Source organism: Mirounga leonina, unplaced genomic scaffold (assembly GCF_011800145.1).
Source record: "Mirounga leonina isolate KUSES-001 unplaced genomic scaffold, KU_Mleo_1.0 Mir_93, whole genome shotgun sequence".
Classification (NCBI taxonomy): domain Eukaryota; kingdom Metazoa; phylum Chordata; class Mammalia; order Carnivora; family Phocidae; genus Mirounga; species Mirounga leonina.
In genome coordinates this window covers 54,062,434-54,085,745 of record NW_023270854.1, presented here as the reverse complement: position 1 = coordinate 54,085,745, position 23,312 = coordinate 54,062,434, and the positions used below count along the sequence as shown (strand labels likewise).

Sequence of the window (23,312 nt, the reverse complement as noted above, 5' to 3'; positions counted from 1 at the left end):
GTTAAGACATTCTGGGAAGTTTCCCTTTCTCCTCCTTTTGTACTTGAAGGCAAAAAGAATAGTGGAGCTACCTATGTTCAGGTCCTCACCTAAATTTACAAATGGAATAAGTCATTCCTTCCCACAGTGATGCCTTTGCCTTTGGATACAGTGGATTATGTCACACTTTTTTGTGCTTATGTTGGGATCATTATTTCTTTAAAATGGTTTTCTTTCACTATAGGGTGAATTTCTTGAGGGCAGAGATTGTCTTATTCATATTAGTATTTCCAGGGCTTAGTATAGACATGCTCAGCTAATGTCATTGAATTGAATGAATTTTGGCAGGTTGTATAAAAGAGGGAGGAAATGAAGCTAGAGGGCAGGGGTAACTCAATTCTGGACTCTATATGGAAATTCCCAAGAGCACATTAAACTTTCACTTTTAGTGATAACCACCTGGTTTAAAATTTAGTTTAATTGAAGTGTGAAGTTTTTAGGTGGATGATGGGCCTGGAGAAGAGATAAAATTAAAGTCTTATTTAGAAGAAAAGTCGTATCTCATATCTCTTTTGAAAGGATTATTATTATTTTTTAAAGATTTTATTTACTTATTTGAGAGACAGAGAGATAGCGAGAGAGAGCATGAGCAGGGAGGAGAGGGAGAAGCAGGGAGCCAGACATGGGGCTCAATCTCAGGACCCTGCGAGCATGACCTGAGCCGAAGGCAGACACTTAACTGACTGAGCCACCCAGGCACCCCTGAAAGGATTATTATTATTAATATTATTCCTTATTCTTTAACCTCAATAGTAGTTTTGGTAAACAGAGAATCTCCTTGGTTGAGAGTCAGGATATTTTTTAGCTATAGTAAGTCACTGTGATGGGAACTTGTTTTCTCAAGAGTTCTGGGGAAAAGAAAAGAACAAGTTCAGGAGAGGTATAATTGTGTAAGTTGAGGATAAAGACTTTCAAAATCAGGTGGTACAGGAGTAATGGGGTGGAGAAGCTGTTTCCTTTGAGGATAAAGGCTTTCAAAATCAGGTGGTACAGGAGTAATGGGGTAGAGAAGCTGTTTCTTTCACACCATTCAGGGTTGACACTGTCTGGTTGGCAGTGGGCAGCTTGAACCTGAATTAAAGGACTATTCTGTACATCCTTCTGAATCCCACCTGTGTGATCAAGAGCAGCTCACAGAAAAGCTTCATCCTCAGTAATGGACTATGCCAGCCCAACTTCTGAAGCTAAAGGCAAGTTACAGATGAAATCCTACAATACCTCCACTTTAAGCACAGACCCCAATCTACTTGTGTACTTATGGCTTAGTTTGTCCCATTTCAGAACAGCGCAGTAAGCATCAAAAGGTGTCGAATGATTATAACCAAGTACTAGATGGCTTGTGTCAGGAAAATGTGCAAAGTAGGGATTTCTTATACAAATCTGAAGAACAAAGAGCTCCCAGAGGTAAAAGTGTCAGAAAATTTAGGAACTGCCCTCTCTTGGGCCGTCCTCCATCGCTGCATTTCAGCTGACCAGTCTGAGACTTTCAGCTATTCTGAGATAAGGAAGCAAGCATTAGGAAGTTGAACTGTTACAAAGGCTGGATCCCAACAGTCCCAGAGACTGCTCCTGAGGTCTGACCTTGCTCTTCAAAGGGCACGCCTCCTCTGACTAGCTGCCAACTCATTCCACAGTGTATGCTGCCACCTGCATCAACACCTCAGAGCCCTTCTGGGAGAGAAAACTATTCCTAGGACTCAGGGCTGGGGTGGGGGTGGGGGTGGGGGGCAGGGCGCGGGGAGGGAAGAATGTGCACGGTTTTCTCTCTTACCACTGTGTCCCTGGATATAGACTTCTGTTTCAAAAGCCTGGGTGCTCAAAGTGCTTAATTTAACTAGCTTTATCTAAATTAGGTAAGAACTGAGATTCTGGTGATCGTTGAAAGAGCTAGGATTTTACCTGAACCTTAGGCTTAGTCTGAGCCCATTCTGAGCGGAGAGCAGGCTCTCTTCTGCATTTGCTGCTATAGATGGTGCAGATAGGAAATACCTTGTAGATAAACTGAGGGAGTTCTTTTCCCAGTCTAATCCAGCCCTGTCCAAAACTAAGATGGAGAAGTGGTTGGTGTACTGAGAAAAAGATAACAAATCAATCCAAAAACTTGTGGAATAAAACTATTCCTTTAAGGATAAGGGTGAAATAAAGATATTTTTAGATAAATACAATTTAAAAATTTATTATAAAAAATCTCACAGTAAGTGGATTTTTAAAGTGAGGTAGCTATTTATATATATGTTGATAAGGAAATACATATTCCAAAAAACAATAATATCTAATTTTAGGGGAGAATGGCTAGAACTTAAATATTAGATGCTCATAATGCACACATTGAAAGAAGTGGGATCAGAGTTATAGCATTTAAGGACATATTACTGTTGGTAAGACAATGACGATGCTAATTTTGATGAACTTTAACTATGGCTAAGAACCATTTTTTAAAGGTACAATCATGCAGTGATTCTGTTAAAATATTTAAATCCTTAATTTTTAGAGATACCTATTGAAAAGGTTTCACATGAAATGATATATCTGAAATAGGCCTCAATATCTGGAGATGGGAGGATTGGGGACGTGGGTACAAGTATAGTAAAACAAGATTTGTTGTACATTAATATATATTGACACTGGGTGAGGGGGGAGGGGTACATGGTGGGGATGGAGTTCATTAAGAACAAGCAGTTCTTTTCTACTTCTGTATATGTTTGAAATTTTCCATAATAAAATTGTTTTAAATATACATCTATCTATCTCTCTCTATATGTATATATAAATGCAATTTCTAACAGGATACATACACACATGCATGCACACATATAACTAAAGATGTGTATGGCAGACACAATGCTTGTATTCAACAAGCCCTATTTCATTTACATTAACTCTTTTAAAAAATCAGACTAGTTTAGTGCATTCATTCAAACATTCATTTATTCAGTAAACATTTAAAAATATTTATAGTTTCTACCATGTGAGAAGAAAATGCTGGGCATTGAATTAAAAGGTAAATGAGATACAGGAAAGTTCTATGGAAGAACTTATAGTTAATGAGGGAGATACACAAATAATTATGATCAAGCACAGTACTAAAAATGACAGAGATAAACAGAGAGATTCCTGGGAGATAGGGGAGGGCACTGCTCCTGTGTGGATTATGGAAAGCTTCCAGAAGGAGGCCTGGGTCTTGTCAGAAGAATAAGCAGGAATTAGCTAAGTGAAGAGAAAACACGAGTGGGTCATTCCAGGTAGGAGGAAGAGTGTGGATAAGGATATCAGACTAGAAACATCAGGGAACAACTTTTGTGTGCAGAGAACTAGATAGAGTTAGTGTTACAGGAACATGAAGTGCAAGGCAAGGAGTGGTGAGATATAATGTAAGACAGCAGGCAGGGACCAAGTCAAATTCATAGGCCATTAGAAGTTTGGATCTTTTATAGACAATGTGGCATTATCCAATGTTTTATGGTTTTCTTTGGAGAAGAATGATATAGTTACGTGGTTAGTGCTGCATACTTTACAGATAACTCTGATAACTATGAGGTAAATTGGGGTGACTCTGGCCCACCACCTGCTTTTATAAATAAAGCTTTATTGAAACACAGCCACATCCGTTCATTTACTCACTGTCTATGACTCCTTTCCCATTCTGAAGGCATAGTTGAGTGGTTGTGAAAGAGATGACATAAAGCAGATGAATATAAATAAGCAGATGAATATGGAAACATGAGACCAGGAGGGCAGTTACAATGCTATTGCAATAGTCCAGGCGAGAGATAATGAGGGTTTGATGAGGGCAAGGGTGATGGCAATGGAGAGTAGTTGGCAAATTTAAGAGATATTTAGAAAATTAAGTCAGCCAAGTTAAGGGTCACTTGTAGACTTCAAGCATAGACTAAGATACCACCACTAGTGGAGAAAGAGAATATAGGAGAATGTTAAAATGGGAGGAAAGCTGATGAATTCAGTTTTGAATAAAGTGAGTCTAAAATCCCCTACCTCAGCCCACCTGTCACCTCATTCATGAACTTCAGGGTCAGGAAGTTCTGAAGTTTGGGATTGGGATAGGATGGCTGTTGCAGTATGGTAATGAAAAAAAGAGATTATTCAATTTTTTTTAAGCTATGCCAAAATATCCCTGAGTCAAAAAAAGCTCCATCTCATCCTCATCCCATGTAGCCTATTCCCCTGTAGACCCCAGGCAACATCGGAAACCTCTACTCTGTCAATGAATTGCTGGGTACGCTTGGACTGAACAGTTCCCCATTCATTAACTCTTCCAGAAATGAACTAGAAACTGTTTGGCCCACTGGTGTCTTGGCTTGGTTACTGGTCATTGTCATCCTAGTACCACAGGGATGGTGAGGCCCAGGCCATTGCCTTCTGTGTAAAAAGAGAAAATGTTCTGTAGGAGACAAGAGAGCATGCTCTGGAGTCAGTCATGCTTAGTTTTTTTTCCTCCTTTTTACTAGGGTTTAACTTCTGGCTCTATCATTAACCGGCTTTGCAAAGCTACCTAATCTCTCTGTGGCTCATTTTCCTTGTCTTTAGGATGAGGACAATAACAGCATCTATCTCAGGAGTAAATAAATTTAAGCAAATAACAGCATAGACGTAGAGCTTGGCACAGTCACTCAACATGTGTTTATCAAATGGCTGTTACACCGTGAAGACCACGCTAGGCACTGTGAGTACTGTGAAAATAAAACAGGAGCAGTTTCTGCTCTCATAGAGATAACAGTGTAGCACTAAACAGGTAATTAAACAGACATTAAACAGGTAATCAAACAAATAACTATGAAATAGCAAACTGAGGAAAGTGATATAAAGGAAATGAATCTAGGACCCCTGACAGAGAATAAACAGTGTGTGTGTGCATGTGCAGGTGCACAAATGCTTTGTGTGTGTGTGTGTGTGTGTGTGTGTGTGTGTAGTGGGGATGGGTGTTGGACCCACTAAGGTTGGTTAGACAGGAAAAATCTCTCAGAGGAGTAACATTTAAACTTGGGTGACATAGAGGCAGCTGTGTGGAGTGGAAGTGATAACATTTTAGGTAGCCAGAAATGCTATGTGAATCAAGGACTCAAAAATGTTAGAAAATTTGGTATAAATGCTCAGGCCACTAAAAAAAGATTTGTCTATAACTAATGCTAATCTTTTTGTCATGTTGTTCAATAGCAGAACACTTAATCTAGAAGCTTTTGGTCAAATTCAGTCAAAGTGACTGATTACTGTCATTTCAGAAACCTCTGAGTAAAACTCAGGATTTTAAATAGCTAATGAAAGATTTCTACTGTGCACCTTTCTCTTGAGGTTGTATCCAAACTCAAGGGGGTAGGGTATCCAGTTTTCAGACACCAGCTGTTCTCTAGCAGTTACTGAGCTGGGACTTTGTCCTTTGCTTGGGGGGCTTGATCCCTGATCCATCATCTTAGATGGCCATGTCTCACCAAGGCCTCTGGTCCCTCTGGAGCCTTTCTTATTCTGACCTCAAGGCCACTGCTGGCTACATGTTCAACACTTCCAGGTGTAAAAATATAAACTGAGACATATTAAATATTTTAAGAGTTTATTTGAGCAAAAACTGACTCCTATCAGGCAGCAATCTAGCAGATAGAAAGAAGGCGTAAAAATGAAAGACTTTTATAGGCAGAAAGGAGCAGGAACAAGGAACTTCTAGTAGGCAAAAGAGTGAGTTAGTTTTTGCAGGGTTACTTTCCTTTAGGGGATAGCAGGGGTTTGTCAGGAACATTACCTAACTAGTGCTGATGAGGCAATTGCCGAATGACTGGTTTAAGATCCTGTTACTGGGAAAGCTAAACCTGTAATTAGTCTCAGTTTGGTAACTTGGGGCTTAGCACGAGCGACTCCATTTTGAGCTTGTCTTGTTTTTCACAGGTTCATAAAAGTTCCCTGGGGTTAGGAAGGACCTGGGAGGGGGCCCTAAATTTCATCTACCCAGACAACTCACTCTGTTACTGGTATTTATCCGTCCAGCATTGGCCTGGAAAATTTTCAAGAGGCCAGAGGTCTTTCTGAACTATATATACCCTTGTCAAATGAAGGTCTTGGATTTCTCTGGATTCATCTGGGCTACCAATCATTTCCCTTCTGAGGCCCTACCTCTTCATGGGATGACCAGGGTTGGGACACAGACATGGGACAACAATCTCCTTTTCTGGAGACGCTGCTAAATCCATAGTTTCTTATCTAATCTATTCTTGTAAAACCAAAACCAAAACCAAAACTTGCCCCCAAACCCAGAATGAATTTTCAAACTGGCTATGCTTTTTTTTTCTTTTCTCATCCCAACTCTGTTTATTTTAGAGACTTTATAATTTTAGGGGCCTTGAGGCTAGGACTTAAAAAAAACTTTCCCCCCACTGCTCCAGCAATGAATTGAAAGCCTTGGCTTTCAAGATTTTAGTCTCCACTCTGCATTTCAAGCACTTACTTTAAAATTCAAATGCTAAGAATTTGTTTGTTTATTTTCTGAACTCATTTCAATGTCTTTATAAAGCAATAGGATTCAGGAGCGCCTAGGTGGCTTGGTGGGCTAAGCATCTGACTCTTGACTTCAGCTCAGGTTATGATCTCAAAGTCATGAGACCAAGCCAGAAGAGAGCTCCGTGCTCAGCGGAGAGTCTGCTTGAGATTCTCTCCCTTTCCTCCTGCCCTCCCCTCACTCATGCACGTGCATGGCAGTTCTCTCTCAAATAAATCTTAAAAAAAAAAAAAAATAGGATTCAGCCTAAATGTCTACTATTGTTACCTAAAGTGGTATAAAAAGGAATTACTGACTATGAAAACCATCAATTTCAAAATGTTATCGTTCTACTTAAGCATTATTAGCTTATTCAAAGAACTTTTAACTCTTTTCTCCTTAGATTTATGTGGTAACATCTCAGTACAGTTGATCGTTGAACAATGGGGATTAGGGGTGCCAACCTCCCTCCTCCACAGTTGAAAATAGGTGTGTAACTTTTGACTTCCCCAAAACTTAACTACTAATAGCCTACTCTTGATCAGAAGCCTCACCATAACATAAACAGTCAATTAACACAGACTTTGTGTGTTATATGCATTATATACTGTATTCTTACAATAAAGTAAGCCAGAGAAGATAAAATGGTATTAAGAAAATCATAGGGACAAGAAAATACATTTACAGTACTCTACTGTAAAAAATCCATGTGTAAGTGGACCCGTGCAGTTCAAATGTGTGTTGTTCAAGGGTCAACGGTATTTCTAACTATCCAACTCTCTCCCCCACTGATAGAAGCCATGCTGTGAGGTTCATTATCTTCTCTGTCCTCTGTGCACCTACCATCCAGGAAGACTTCAACAACCCAGACACTTCATTCTCAGGATTCTTTCCCTTCCTCTCTGCTGATTTTTCAGCAGTCACTTACAGAGCTGCTCTGAAGACCTTGTTGGCATGCAGAACAGCTCCACCTTAAGCTCAGAAATCCTGCCTTGGTCCTGCCAGCTTTCTTATGCCTTTGCTCTCATGGTGCTAGGCTTTCAACCCCACAAGCTCTAGTCCAAAATGACCTCTTATTTTCCTTCTCCCTTAGAGGGTTCCTTGTGCCTTAATTTCTTTCCCTCCCCAAATTGGATTCCATTGGTTTAGTGGCATTCTCATGTGCTAAGGGAAAAATCCAAAAATCATAAATTTTGAAAAGGTCATATTGGCTTTATGCAGTGATTCATGAGTTGGGCAGCATCCAATCTAGCAGGATGGAAAACTCTGAAGAGGGGGCGCCTGGGTGGCTCTGTCAGTTGAGCAGCTGACTCTTGATTTTGGCTCAGGTCATAATCTCAGGGTCCTAAGATTGAGCCCCATGTGTGTGGGGCTCCCCGCTCAGCAGGGACTCTGCTAGAGATTCTCTCCCACTCCCTCACCCTCTGTCCCTCCTCCTCCTCATGAGAGCTCTCTCTCTCTTTCAAAAATAAATACTAAAACAAGAAAAGAAAAGAAAAGAAAGCCCTGAAGAGTTGTATAAGGTGAGAGACTTTTCTAGACCAAAGTGATCAGAAACAAAGACATTATACTGGGCATTTGCTGATTAGTTAAAGCAGTGTCACTCTTCTTTCATGGAGGAGAGGGAAGTCTTGGAGCCTGGTCAGGTAACTTGTGCTGAGCAGGCAAGTGCTGATTGGTTGACATAGGCCTACCTTTTCTGGGAGAGCCAAGCATAGGCACTTAGGTAAGTTTTGGTCTGCTGACATGGGGACTTACTATGCATGACTCCATTTCAGGCTTACTATAGATATTTTAACACATCTGTACCCTGACTTCATGTAAACCCTGCCACCTGACACCTCTGTAGATACATATTTGCAGACCTCAGCTGTGTCTGTGTTCTTCTTTCCCTTTTCCCTGTCTTTTTTTCAACCAGACTCTAAGCTACTTGAGAGCATACCTGTGTCTTATACATTTGAATCTTTAGTATCTGATACTGTTCTTAGTATTGATCCCCTGATCAATAAATGCTTATTGAATAAATGAATGAAGAAAAGAATAATGCCTATTTGTAAAATAAATTGCAACATTTTACTCATTCTTTAATCATTCATATTGACTAAATACAATAATTCAAAATGATTGAATAGAAAATGTGAAATTATTTTAGATTTAAAACAGTTTTAAGAATTAGGAAAAATTGAGTTAGCATATTTTATAGTTAATTCTAGTTCTCAAAATATTCAATTTTTAGGATATTCTTACCCATATTTCTATTTATTAGAAATATCAGATTGTTACAAACTGTCTTTTAGATCAACTCTTTGGCAGTACAATTTACATAAAGTAATTCTTTTCAGTCCATCCCAATTCACCTTCCCATGTCCCCAGGCCCCAGATAAACATTGAATTGTTTTCTATCACTATAGCTCTTTAGCCTTTTCCAGAATTTCATATAAATGGAATCATACAGTATGTACTTTGTTATATCTGGCTTCTTTTGCTCAGTATGTTTTTGAGATTTATCATATTGTTGTCTGTTGTCTCTATATGCCACAGTATGTGTGGCCATACAATGTTGATGGATTTAGAGGCTATTTTCACTTTCTGGCTATGATAAATAAAGCTATTGTGAATGTTCATACATAAGTCTTTATGTGGACATAGTTTTCATTTCTCTTGGGTAGCCATGTAGGAGTGGAATGGATAGAGGAGTCCTAGGGTAAGTATATGTTTAATATTATAAGAAACTGAAACTGTTTTCCGAAGTGGTTGTAACATTTTACATTCCTACCAAAAATGTATGAGAGTTCTAGTTGCTCCATATCTCATCAACATTTGGCATTGCCAGTCTTTTTCATTTTCCCCATTCTCCTAGGTATGTAATGATACTTCACTGTGGTTTAATTTATATTTCTCTGTTGACTAATTGTGTTGAGAAGTCTTCATATGCTTATTGGCCATCAGTAATACATTTCTCTTATGAAGCACCTATTTAAACATTTTGACAAGTTTTAGTTGGGTTGTTGTCTTATTGAGTTGCAAGACTTATGAATATAGATGTCAGATATACATATTATAAATATTTTCTCCTAGTCTGTAGCTTGCATTTTTATTTTCTCAGCAGTAGCTTTCAGATAGAAGACAATTTTAATTATGACGAGGTCCCATTCATCAATTATTTTCTTTTATGATTCATGCTTCTTGTGTCCTATCTAGGAAATTTTTTCCTACTCTAAGGTTGCAAAGGGTATCTCTTCTGTTACAAGCTGGTTTTTAAAATAGGTTAGAAAGTAATCAAAGAGTCAACATTTCTATATTTTTAGCTACCGTGGTCTAAAAAATAATTCTTCTCTGATACCAAAATCCCTGTGTAATGTAGTATGACTCTTCTAATTCTGAACTGAACCTTTGAATAGAGATGCAGAGCTTTGAACAATTGTTTAAAAAACTAGTGTTTCTTTCTTTTTAGAATATTTATTATTGAAGTATAGTTGACATAGAATGTTAAATTAATTTTAGGTGTATAACACAGTGATTTGACAATTCTGTACATTACTCAGTGCTCACCACTGTAAGTATAGTCAGGATCTGTTACCATACCTTATTACAATATTATGATTATATTCCCTATGCCATACTTTTCATCTCTGTGACTTATTTATTTTGTAGCTGAAACTTTGTATCACTCAATTCCCTTCACCTGTTTTGCCCAACCTCCCATCCCTCTTCCCTTTGGTAGCTGCCAGTTTGTTCTCTGTATTTATGAGTCTGTTCCTGTTTTCTGTTATTCTGTTTGTTAATTTGTTTTGTTTTTTAGATTCCACATATATATGAAATCATTTGGCTTTCTCAGTCTGACTTATTTCACTTAGGATAATATCCTCTAGAGCCATGCATATTGTCACAAATGGCAAGATTTAATTCTTTTTGTATGGCTGAGCAATAAAGTTATTATTTCCAAAGGTCATGATTAAATTTATTCCCAAACATACAGCCAAGTGAGCCAGATATAAGAAGAGCACCCAACTTCTCAATTTGGACTGTATTGAGGATCTAATCTTTGTCATTATACTTTTCAAAAAATTTGTTATTCTTTATTTTTCTTGTTTTGTTTAAAAAGTCTTTTTTGAATCTCTCAATATGCTATTTTTTCTGTCTTTAGTATCTTTCTTCCTTTCCTTAGCAGGAAACTCTGTCTTGATTTTCTGCCTCTTTTCTTTCCCCTTCTCATATCCCTTTCCTGTCTCTTATTTTTCTCTTCAACTCTTCTTTCCAGATATTTTTTTTTTGTCATTGATTTTTCCCTTCTGAAATTCACTTAGTGTGGAACTTATTCATTTCATGTATTTATTTTTATTATCATTTTATTTGTGTGTGTGTGGGGGGGGTGGAGAGATGGGAGAGAGGGAGAGAGAGAATCTCAAGCTCAGCATGGAGCCTGACTTGGGGCTCGATCTCACAACCCTAGATCATGACCTGAGTCAAAGTCAAGAGTCGGACACTTAGCCAACTGAGCCACCCAGGTACCCTGACTTAGTGTGGCATTTATGTATAAATAAATTTTTGTATTCCAAATTAGTTGAATAAGATTTATAGTGTCTATTTACAATTTTGAAGTTGAATATTGAGTTGAATGCTTTGTGCTTTTAAAAAACTAACCAAACTGGTTTTAATTTGAATGTTCTCCTCAACTGATTCACTGATTCTCCCTCTCCTGTCATCTAGTAAAAACAACTTTTTTTCTGTGTGTGACTTGGGAGAACTTGTTTGTACAAATATAGACATGGATACATAGCTCTTTGGTAGGAAAAAAAAAGTCTTCAACAATGCTAGATTCTTTTTTTCCATGAAAAAATTAATTGTGCATAAGCACACTATAAAATTTTAACTGTTCTAATTTACTTTTTCCAACAGAAAAGTTTTGCTGATGTTTCCTTTCAGAAAATATGGCTATGTCATAGTCTCTTTTAAAGCATCGCACACGACTCATAAACTGCTTCCATAAAATGCAAACCTACAGAGACACTGTCCTGTATTCTTTGAGCCTGTAATATTCTTTAAAATGTCCCATTTCTTTTCTTACAGCAGTATAGTCATTAATTTTATTTTCCCTTCCCTTTTATTCTATCCTCTATCTTCATTTTTTTTTCCAATTTGTGCCACTTCTCTCTCTAGATGTATTTTTACCTCGCTTTCTTTAAGTCTTTACAGATTGAATAACACAGATTAGTTTTTCAATGTCTTCTGCCTCATTTGGTTTTTCTTTTTTCATGTCCATGTCACATTCTCTCCTTCCTTTTTTTATATTTCTGCTTAATTCACCTCTATGGCCTTCCCTAGGCCCAATTCAACAACTTCTAGCAGTCCTTAGAAGAAAAGAATTCTTTTCCAGCACTTCATTTCTGTAATCATTTGAAACCTACAAGTCAAGACATTTGGAAAAAACTATGTTTCAATGCTTCATAATGAAAATTCTTCTTTTCAATCTATTTCAACTGTCCTCAGAGATACTAAAAATTATTTGAAATTATAGTTGGTTGAATAATGCATTAAAATGAGTATGGAGAGTGAAGAATCAGGGTATGTCTGGAGCCAGGGTGAGCTGCAAATAATGCAAACAGTGGGGATATCTCAAGATGGGTTTTCAAATTTTTCTATTTTTTTTTAAGCTCTAAAGACTGAGTAGAATAAATTAATGTTAGAAGGAATAGATGAGAACTTGGGGGAAGTCTGAGAGTTATAGCTCTAATCTGTCTATTGTAGTTTCTTTGGAGTTTCTAATTTAATGTTTATATATCACATAAATCACTACTTCATAGTGTTACCATGTTCATTTTTGTATAAAATATTCTCCCAAGTTTCCAAGTAAAATAGTTGATTCTATTAGGTGACTCTTTTTCTTCTGTGCCTCCCAGTTCATCTAGCTCCTTGTTCAAATATCTATAAGTAGAAGTGCCCAGTTTGATAACTTCAGCATGAGAGTAAGAAAGTTGGGGTGTCTAGTCCAACTTGTTCACTGTCTTGTTTCCTATCAGAATTCCTATCATTGACTGGAAATAACGGTGTTAGAATGAGGTAGATGGTGGTAGTGGAGGTGGTGGCTGCCTCTCTGATAGATGGCTATTTCAAAATGCAGTGGATTGTTTGACTAAAGAATGAGTTGCCTTGAGGCACCTGGGTGGCTCCATCAGTTGTGTCTGCCTTCTGCTCAGGTCATGATCCCAGGGTCCTGGGATCCAACCCCACATCGGGCTCCCTGCTCAGCAGAGAGTCTGCTTCTCCCTCTCCCCACAGCTCCCCCTGCTTGCACTCTCTTGCTCTCTCTCTCTCTAATAAATAAATAAAATCTTAAAAAAAAAAAAAAGAATGAGTTGCCTTGAGTAGAGGTGTTTAAACAGAGACAATGAGACTATATTGGGAACTTAAGCCATAGTTGTTGAATAAGACTGGATCTATCAAAGAATCTGGCTTTTATGGTAGAATAAAAGGAAACTTTTATTTTCCTATGAGACAGTCTGTTTTTAAATTTATCACTTACACTAAGATATAAAAAAATCTAGTAGTATTATTAGGTATTTAAATTAATTCAACAGAATAATAACTCCAGTAGTAGCAAAAATTGGAGATAATATTCTTGAATATAAAATTTACTGATGAAATAATTGTAAATAAAAAATGTAGTAGAGTGCTTGAGTTTTACTGGGAATAATATTAATTGCCCTTTCTAAAATATAAACAAGCAAAAACTGGGTTAGGAGTATATTGTCCTCTGGCTAGGTAGCAATGTGGTGTTGGGTAGAGAAAATGAAGAGTTCACTGGAGAAAGAAGGGCAGAGAAGAGCTGAGGATGGGCTGAGGAGTTTTTTCTTCTGTCCTTGACCTGTTGCATTGGTTTTCACTGGATCATATTACCCGCTACTGCCACAGCAAACTAATCAAGGATGCTCTTGGGACCATTTTCAGGCATTCTTTATTTCTATTACTTTCTTGGGTTCTGTGTAGCTTGGAAGTCTATGGGAATATATCTGCATTCCTTCCTTATTTAACATTTACAAAGACATGCTCTGAGGTTGGAGGTGGCATAAATAGTTTCTCTCTTTTTAAATGCTGATACATCTAATACCTTGCTACTCAAAATATATCTTATGGACCAGCAGCACTCTGCAGCCTGGAAATTACGTGGGAGCTTGTTCGAAATGCAGAATCTCAGAATTTCTCCCCACCCTGATCTACTGAATCATAATCTGCATTTTAAGGAGATCTTCATGGGATTTATATACACATTAATATTTGAGAAGTACTGATTTAACATATTAGTTTGTATTCCTGTAGGGTGTCATCTATTTCCAATGTGTCAGCAATTTCCTGGAATGGGTTTAATTGGGGCTGTGCTCTCTTAATTAATCTGTTAATACATTATCACATTTAATCCCCACAACAAACCTTCACAATACCTTCAGCCTTATATTGCAGATGAGAAAATTAAGTAACTTATCCAAGGTCACACAGCTAGTAAATGGTGGACTTGAGTCTGACTCGTTCTCAAATCTTTTCTCTTTTCTTACACCACACTGATTTTTCTTGAACTTAATCATGAATAATTGTTTATGCATTAAGAGAATAAAGCCCATTAAAAAATAAGTTATAAAGAGACCTTTTAAAGAGGCCTTTCAATCATTCAAAGATTATCTCAGAGTGTATCACACTTCTGGTGATAAAGCAAAGAAGACAGAATGAAGTGCCCTTGGTCCCTGGTTTCTGGTGTAATTTGGGGGAAGTGAAAAGACTGTATCTTGTCATGCACATACCTTATCCTGCCCATCAGCTGACTTGCATCTTGTTGCTGCTGAGGCAGGTTCCATCTGTTTAAGCCTGTGTTGAGCCAGATGCAAAGGGTAGCACTGATTGTATTATGTTGAGGCTGCCCATATGCCTTCATGCAAACTGCAGTTCAAGAGCTGTAAAACTGTTTGCATTCTAAATCTATCCGATGGCTTTGAACACAACCAGTGTCAGTAAGGCTATTTGAATGCTTTATATTTGGCAAAAGAGTGTAGAACTTATGGCCACCAACCAAATTATTAAGAAATATTGTATTTTCAGGATAGCTATACTGTCTGGGGAGAGGTGCAAGAAACCCCATAAAACACTGGAAATGACTCAGATCACCCTTTGTTCTTGGAAAACCCCTTTCAGCTGCAAAAATAGAGAATAAAACCCAAAGCAACTGACATGTGCTTCGAGGCTGGAGGATCCTGTGTCTCATTAGCTCTGGGGTTATAACCCAGATGGACTTGTTTCAAGCTGGGTAACATCTAGTCTGGGCTATGCACACTATACAAACATTTCTTGGGGGAGCTAGATAATGATTTAAAAATGAGCAGTGAATTAGAAGCATGAAATGAGTGTGGGGCATGTACCAGTAACTTTAGAACTCGGTGTGTATGGGGGGGCCCAGTTTCCAGTCAGATGAAAATAGGGGAAGCTCTAATGTTTCTTGATCAGTCTCAGGGCTATTCTCATACTTGAAGGGGACTGTTGGCTCAACCTTTTATGGAGTGTGTGAGTTTCTCAGTGAAGACATACCTCACTGAGGTCTTTTTCTTGTGCATTGGCCAACCCTGCTTTCTCTAAAATGATGACCTTGAGAAGCTCCAAGTTTAGGAGCTTTCAGAGCCGGATTGGCCGCCTGGGGGCGGGGCCTGATAGGGGCGCCCTCCTCACGTGCTCCAGTCACCCTGTCCTTCCCTCTAGCTCTCTTTCTGACGTTAGCAGAAGATTGAGACTCAGAGTGAGAGAGGAGTAATGGACCCCAAGGGCCCATTAACTTGGAGGCCCCACCCCTTTATTCAGAGTCACCCAACCCGGAGAACTCAGAGTCATCCTCAAGAGTAAAGTTCTTTGAGTTATATATATATATATATATATATTTGAGTTATATATATATATATAAAGGGCAAACCCATTCTAAATGTCAGTCCAATATCCACGGGGGCGAGAGACAGCGGGTAATTAGAAGCAATTAGTTGTCCCCCTGCCGGGAAGCCGGGCAATTACCTTTTTCTCTCTTCCTCTTCCGTCCTTCCTTCTCCCGTGGAAGCGATAGAAGTGTTTTGCTCCCTAAGCAGCAGTGTACGCTGAGCTGGCACCGGAATGAGGGATGAACTGAGCAGGATTCGGTCTCCTCCTCCCGCCGCCGCGGTAGCCGCGGGCAGAGCAGTGCATTGTGGAGGCTGAGCGCGCCGCTGCTGCTGGAGCTGCGGTCCCGGGATCGCGCGGCGGGGAGCTGTCCGAGGTGCTGACCGTCCCTGCCGGCGCCCTGCGCGCCCATCTGCTCCCATCAGACCCCTCCAAGTTCTGGCCTTTCTCCCTCCCCTCCGTCTGCCTGTCTGTCCTCCTCACCTAGGGACGTAGCGGCTGGAGGAAATCATGGTGTTCGCTCCAGGTACACCTGCACCTTGCTTTTTCACCAGGTGTCCAGGCGGGGAGCGGGGAAGAGAAGGGAGAGCATAGGAAGAAACGGCCTTTACCTTGCCTCCCATCTGCGCGTTTTGGAGTTACTGTCTGTAAGCTAGGGGCGGGAGAGTGCGGAGTCTTCGCCCCTCTCCCCAGTCCCGTCTCATCTGTCCTCTAACCATCCCTAGCCGTAGTCCCGCCGCTGCTCTGGCCTCCTGGTTCCTCCACATCCCATCGGAGCTCAGGCACTTTAAGAACTGGGACCTCTGCCAGACGCACAGGCGCCTACGTGGGTGGGAGGGTGGAGAGATCCGGCCAGGAGTCGTGGGCTTTGGGATACTTCGGTGGGAATCCTCTTCTCTGCCACTTACCCCTCTGCAAAAGTGGCAAAGTGACCCGGTTCCTCCCGATGTCCTGAGGAAAGAAGTGGGTGAAGCCCACGGGAGTGGGCCGAAGGGCAGAGGAGCATTACTCCTCAAAGAATTAGACCTGAAACTCTGGCAGGAGGCTGCAGCGCAGAGGCTGCTACTGCGGCGCCGCTGGAGGCTGCAGCGTCTTTTTGGAGCTGACGGTGAAGGGCTTTGGTCCCTTTGCTGCTATCTGTGGCTACAAGTTGGCGAAGAGTCCGATTTGTCTGCGGTAGACCAGCTTATTGGTGTGTGCATGTGTGTGTAGTTGAGTAATGGGTGTGTAAGTTGAGCAGCGGGGGAAAGCATGGTCATTGTTCACCTACGAAGCTGTCTCTAGGGATAGATACAAGGTCTTTCTCTCAAATTCCAGGCTCTGCTTTCATTAAAGACTGCTGTGGGAAAAAGGGGAGTATGGAAAAGAGTAACGGGACTAAAACTCTAAGTTTGTGATGGTTCTTTCACTTTAAAGGTTTATTTGCATTTGCTGTAGCCATTGGACCTCAGATAGCTGGGGAAGAAAAGTATAATGCAATTTTAAAAGGGAAGAATTGAGTCTGGGTTTCAAAAATTCAAATAGCAGAACTTGAGAAGGGGAAGTTCCCCCTACCCCCCCCCCCAAACAGGATGTTAGCTGAGGAGGTGCGAGTGAGTTTCTGTTGGTTCTGACACTCACCACAGGCAGTGACTCAGAGGAAAGTCCAGAGGCCCTTCTGCTGACTATCCCAAATAATTCAAGCGGGGAAGTCGTTCTGTACAGTGAAGGATATTCAATCAGCACAGGATCTGTGAAGCTGAAAAACAATAGTTCTTCGTTGCATTTATAAACCTCTTACCACTTTATAAAGCACTTTTATGCCATTATTTCATTTGATTTTCAAATTACCCTCTGAGGTAAGCAGTATCATTTCTCATTTACCAGCCCCAGAGGGGCTGCTTTCAGATAGTCTTTCCAGCCTCAGCTGGAGTTTTCTGAGTCCTCTGATTATCTCAGAACCTATCTTTTTGACAAAATGCCTTTTCCGTTTCAGGGGTAGCTGCTTTTTGGTCCAGGGTCAGATGTAGCCAAAGGGAAATGTCCTTCCACTTCTGAGGTGAGGATGGGCTAGTGTGGTCCAGAGTTAGGGTTGTTGAGTGAAGTTAACTAGGCATTTTCTAAAGGCATGATTGTGGGTGAAAGACTGTGTAATGAACGAGTAATTCCTGGGGAGGACTGAACTGTCTAAAGCAGACTAGTGCTTGGTCAGGGCTTTACTTTTCCATTTTTCTTCTAAGTTTCATATTAGTTTTTTTTTTTCCCCCTGCAGGGAAAGTAGAAGTTATTCATAACTGTCAGAGATGGTATCAATTGACCTGGATAGGATATATTACAGAAACCTGTGGGGAAACACTTTTTGGGTCATTTCTTCAATTTTGAGTTTCTCTTAAAAATTATAAGCATTTTGGGGCAATAAGAATAGGGTGCTAAAAATATTGTGTCAACTTACCTTTTCATTTACTGATCACATGCCTTCCAACTCATATAGTGATTTTATTCTGAAAGAATATCAGAACAATGAATTGTTTTTGAACTCTGCCAGATTTTCATCATTACAGCCTCATTTCCAGGACTATTGCTTTTCTGAATCTCTATAATTAGGAATCCAGATGTTTTGTGCTAGTCAAGGCAAATACTCCCCCATTTTCTCCAAGCCACCCAGGAAGGGAGGGAACAGAGGCATGTGCTATGATTATTCCAAAATTATTAAAGTAAAATAAAATAAAGTAATAATCCAAAATGAATATAATAATAAATTAACATGGAGCTGTTCATAATTGGGTCCGTGAGTACTGTGCCCTTCTAAACCCATTGTAACTCTTTGGATTTTAGCAAAGGGAAACAAGAATCCTAAGGTCTACTTCTGGCCTTGCCTCTGTGGATTGACCTGCTTTGAAAGATTCTGCTGCCTCTTTGCTTACCTTAAAGGCAAAGGTGAAAAATGACAGAGATTCAGGAAGCAAGTTTCAGTCCAGAAGTGCAATGTAAAGAGGGAGAAATGATTGGGAATTTATATAACTCTACTTAGGAGTCACTCTTATTACATGGTATAAAACAACCTTGCATTCTCTTGTTTCAATTAGTCTACAGATTATAAGGAACAGGGCTTAAGTTAGGCAGGGTCCTTGAATGGTTTCTCAGTTTACATAGAGCAGACAACTCAATTCTATACTTTTCTTCCTTCTTATACCATTCATAGGCTTTGTAATTTAGGAGGATTTTAATTTTGTGCGTTTTAATATTTAAACCCCTTAATAGTAAGTGACCATGACTACTAATTATTTAAGGATTCAGTCATCTAAAATCTATCATGCATTTCTTCTTCCCTCTAAAGGAATGATACAAAATTAATAACAATTAAATGAGGAACAAAGTATAAATATATTAATTTCTCTTTAAGTACCATCTATCCCTAAATACAGATTAAACTAAGCTGAGGCACATGGCTGAGGCAAAAAACAAAATGAGGCCCCTTGCTTTTCCTAAATCTCTTATCTATTCCTCCTCCTTCCTTCCCCCAAAACTGAAGGTGGAATCTTTGTAGAGCAATATGAGAAGACTTAGAAGCATATCAGCAGTGCCAAAGGAAAGAGGGTAAACACAATCAGTATGGAAAAATATTTTGGCTCTGGTGCATAGTACTGAAGTGATCCAGGTTACTTAGTCTGTGGCTATGAAAAAGCTTCCAATTGGGAGAAAAAAAGTTTTGGGGTGTCTGGACTTTACATAAGGTGCTGCTGGTTTTGTGGGGGAAAATCAAGGCATTATTACCAATTCGTGGACAAAATCAAAGTGGAAGAAAGAACAAAAACCACTGGGCATAGGTGTTGAAAGTAAAAGAGAATACAAGAAAATTTCAGGTATTTCTTGGCCTATTCCAGGGTGAGAAAGTGTATATTCACAGATCCAAATGTTTTTTCAGTGCCCTGGTTTCATCCAAAAAATTCCAGACTCTGAACAATCAGATTAGCAACTCCTTCTCCCCTGAGGAAGAGCTAATAAAGAGTAGATTGTGAAGTATAAAGTGAGAACCCAAGTTTCCTTATCCTTGGGCCATCCCCCACATCCCTCATTCAAGAATTAGTGTACCTCTTTTTGTGGATGGACCTAGTATATACTTCACTGTTTTGGATTACCTTCAGGTAAGATGTATTGTCAAAAGAAAGATCTTTCTTCTCGTACATGAATTAGACAAGGTATGATAACAAGGATTTCAAAGTGAAATAAAAATGGTGTAATCATAAGCAATTGAATAGCCAGCTTCTTGACTTCTAAGATTAGTTTGAAAAACATTTAGCAACAATAATTCTACCGAGAGCTATTAAAATATCTAAGAAAATATTTATTGCAAGGTAGTTATAGCTTTTATTTATTTATATAAACCTCTTACCAATTCCTGAGAGATCAATGAATAAATAAATTATTTAACAGACTGTCTTAACTTTAAGGTTTACAATCTGCCAACTTGGGCAAATAAATTATCTTCTGTTAGCATAATTTTTTTTTACTTTTATTCATTTATTGTTTTAAAAAATTACATACAGTTAAATGGACTGTAACAAGTTGACTTTCAGATATGTTGTGAATTATAGGTTAAAGTTTGTTTTTTTATATGTATGTTCAATTATTATTTTTTAAAAAGATTTTATTTATTTGAGAGAGAGAGAGAGAAACAGAGAGAGCAAGAGCACAGAGGGAGAAGCAGACTCCCCACTGAGCAGAGAGCCCAATGTGGGGCTCAATCCCAGGACCCTGAGATCATGCCCTGAGCCAAAGGCAGATGCCACCCAGGTGCCCCTATGAATGTTCAATTATTCTAATACCATCTGTTGGCAAGATAATATCTCTTTGTTGAATTACCTTTGTAACTTATTAAAAGTTAACTGGCTATATTTCTGTGGGTCTATTTCTGGACTCTATTCTATTTCATTCATCTGTATGTCTATCCTTCCACCAATACCATGCCATCTTGCTTACTATAGCTTTATAGTAAGTCTTAAAATTAAATAGTGCAATCCTTCTTGTATTTCTCTTTTCAAAATTGTTTTGGCTGTAGTAGTTCCTTTGACTTTCCATATAGATTTTAGAATCAGGTTGCCTATATCTACATAAAATGAAATCTACTGATCAGTTTGTGGAGAATTAATATCTTAAACATGTTGAGTCTCTAGTCCATGAACATGATAGGTCTCTTCATTTATTTAGTTCTTTGATTTCTCTCATCAGTATTTTGTAGTTTTCAGCATATAGATCTTATATATGTTTTGATAGATTTATACCTAAATATTTTTTGGGGGGGAGGAAGTTACTATAAATGGCATTTAAAAACAATTCAATTTCTAAGAGTTCATTACTAGTATAGAAATGTAGTTTTTTTTAAAATGTTAATCTTGTTTCCTATGATCTTGCTTACCTCTGTTATTCGTTGTAGGAGCTAACTTGTAGATTTCTTAGGATTTTTAAAAAAGATTTTATTTATTGATTTGACAGAGATAGAGAGAGAGTGAGCATAAGGAGGGGGAGCTGTGGAGGGAGAGGGAAAAGCAGGCTCCCCACTGAGCAGGGAGCCCTACGCAGGACTCAATCCCAAGACTCTGGGATCATGACCTGAGCCCAAGGCAGACACTTAACTGATTAAGCCACCCAGGTACCCTTCTTAGGAGTTTTTATTTAGGCAATCATGTTGTGTGTAAATAAAGACCATTTCATTTCTTTCCCAATTTTTAGCATTTTTGCATTGGCTAGGGCACTAACACACTATTAAACAGAAGTAGTTAGAGTGGACATTCTTGACTTGTTTTTAATCATGGGGAAAACATGCAATCTTTCACCATTAGGTATGATGTTAGCCATAGAATTTTTCATAGATGCTCTTTATTAGGTTGAGGAAGTTCCTTTCTATTCCAAGTTTGCAGCAAATTTTTATCATCAATAGACACTGAATATAATCAAATGTTTTTTCTGCTTCTAATAATATGATAATGTTGGTTTTCTTTTTTAGAGGGTTAATATGGTGGGTTACATTGATTGATTTTCAAATGTTGAACCAGCCTTACGTTCCTGAGATAACACTCATTTGATTATGATGTACTATTCTTTTCGTATGCTGAAGGATTCAATTTGTTAATATTTTTTTGAAGGATTTTTTGATCAGTGTTCATGAGATATATTGGTCTATAGTTTGCTTTCCACACACTATCTTTATCTGGTTTTGATATCAGTATAATGCTAACCTCATAAATAAGATAAGTATTTCTGCTTTGATTTTCTGAAAGAGATGGTGTAGACTGGTATAATTTCTTCCTTAAATGAATTCATTGGTGAAACCATGTGGGCCTAGAATTTTCTTTGTGGGAAGCTCTTTAAATGTGAATTCAATTTCTTTAATAGATACAGGACTATTCTGTTAGTTTTGGGTTAGTTTTGGTAGTTTTTACAGAAATTGGCCCATTTTATCTAATTTACTGGATTTATGTGAACAAATTTACTCTCTTATCTGTTCAATATGTGTAGGATTTATAATGATATCTCCCTTTCATTTCTGATACTGGTATTTTGTGGGTTTTTTGTTTATTTATTTTTTGTCAGTTTGGCTGCAGGTTTGTTAGGGTTTTTTTTTTTATCTTTTCAAAAAAACATCTTTTTGGTTTCATTGATATTCCATAATGTTTTTCCTGTTTTCAATGTCATTGATTTCTGCTCTTTATTATTTCCTTCTTTCTACTAGCTTTAACTTTATTTTGCCCTTCTTTTTCTAGACTTAAAATTAAACTTAGATTGTTTATTTTAGATCTTTCTTTCTTCTAAATAGTCATTTAATGCTATGAATTTCCATCTAAGCATTTCTTTAGCACATCTTCCAACTTTTTTTTTAAGATTTTATTTTATTTATTTATTTGAGAGAGAGAGAATGAGAGACAGAGAGCATGAGAGGGAGGAGGGTCAGAGGGAGAAGCAGACTCCCTGCCGAGCAGGGAGCCCGATGCGGGACTCGATCCTGGGACTCCAGGATCATGACCTGAGCCGAAGGCAGTCGCTTAACCAACTGAGCCACCCAGGCACCCCCACATCTTACAACTTTTAATGTTGTATTTTTATTTTTATTCAGTACAAAATATTTTGTAATTTCCCTTGATACCTCTTCTTTTTCCCATGGATTATTTAGAAATGTATTGTTTAGTTTCCAGGTACTTGGGGATTCCCTACATATATACCTGTTATTGATTTCTACTTTAATTCCATTATGGTCAGAGAATAAGCTTTCTATGATTTTAGTTGTATTTAATTTGGTAAGGTATGTTTGTGAGACAGAATATATATATATGTATATATATATACATATATATGTATTAAATAAAGTGTCCTTAAACAGAAACACACATAAAACAAGGTTGTGTATTGATCAGTTGACCAAAATGTTACAACCAGAGGCTCATAGGAACCCAATCCTGTATTTCCCTTAGGAACAATGGTTTCATATTTGCTAATTCACTGTTTGCAGCTATTTTATAGAACATAACTTTTGTGAGTAATAAGAATAGACTGTATATTGTTTCCCATCCTTTTATTTTTAAGTCACCTTGATCAGACAGCATATTGTTGGGTCTTGCTTTTTAATCAAATATGTAGTTTTAAACTACCAAAACTTAAAGGTTTAAGTTAGCGACTGACTGCCTGTATATCTTTCTCCTATTATTACTGCATTTTCTAATTTCTTATTATTGTTTAAAATTAAATATTTTACCATTTGAAAATTTTTGTTGTTAGAGTTTTAGAAATTTTAGTAAGCATAGATAATCAAAAAGAAAACAAAAAAAATCACATTATCCAATAGTAACCACTGTTACTATTTTATCTTATTATTATTTTTTTATTTTTTTATTAACATATAAGGTATTATTTGTTTCAG

General features: G+C 38.2%; 1 protein-coding gene across 1 annotated transcript in view; it reads left to right on the top strand.

The window, feature by feature from the left end:
• The first annotated feature begins 1,195 nt into the window (after positions 1 to 1,195).
• AKAIN1 (A-kinase anchor inhibitor 1) overlaps positions 1,196 to 23,312 on the top strand; it is a 60,875-nt gene continuing 38,758 nt past the window's right edge. The window contains exons 1-2 of the mRNA XM_034996288.1: positions 1,196 to 1,229; positions 1,321 to 1,443. Of these exons, the coding sequence (XP_034852179.1) occupies positions 1,196 to 1,229; positions 1,321 to 1,443 (157 nt within the window). The remainder of the gene's footprint in view (positions 1,230 to 1,320; positions 1,444 to 23,312) is intronic.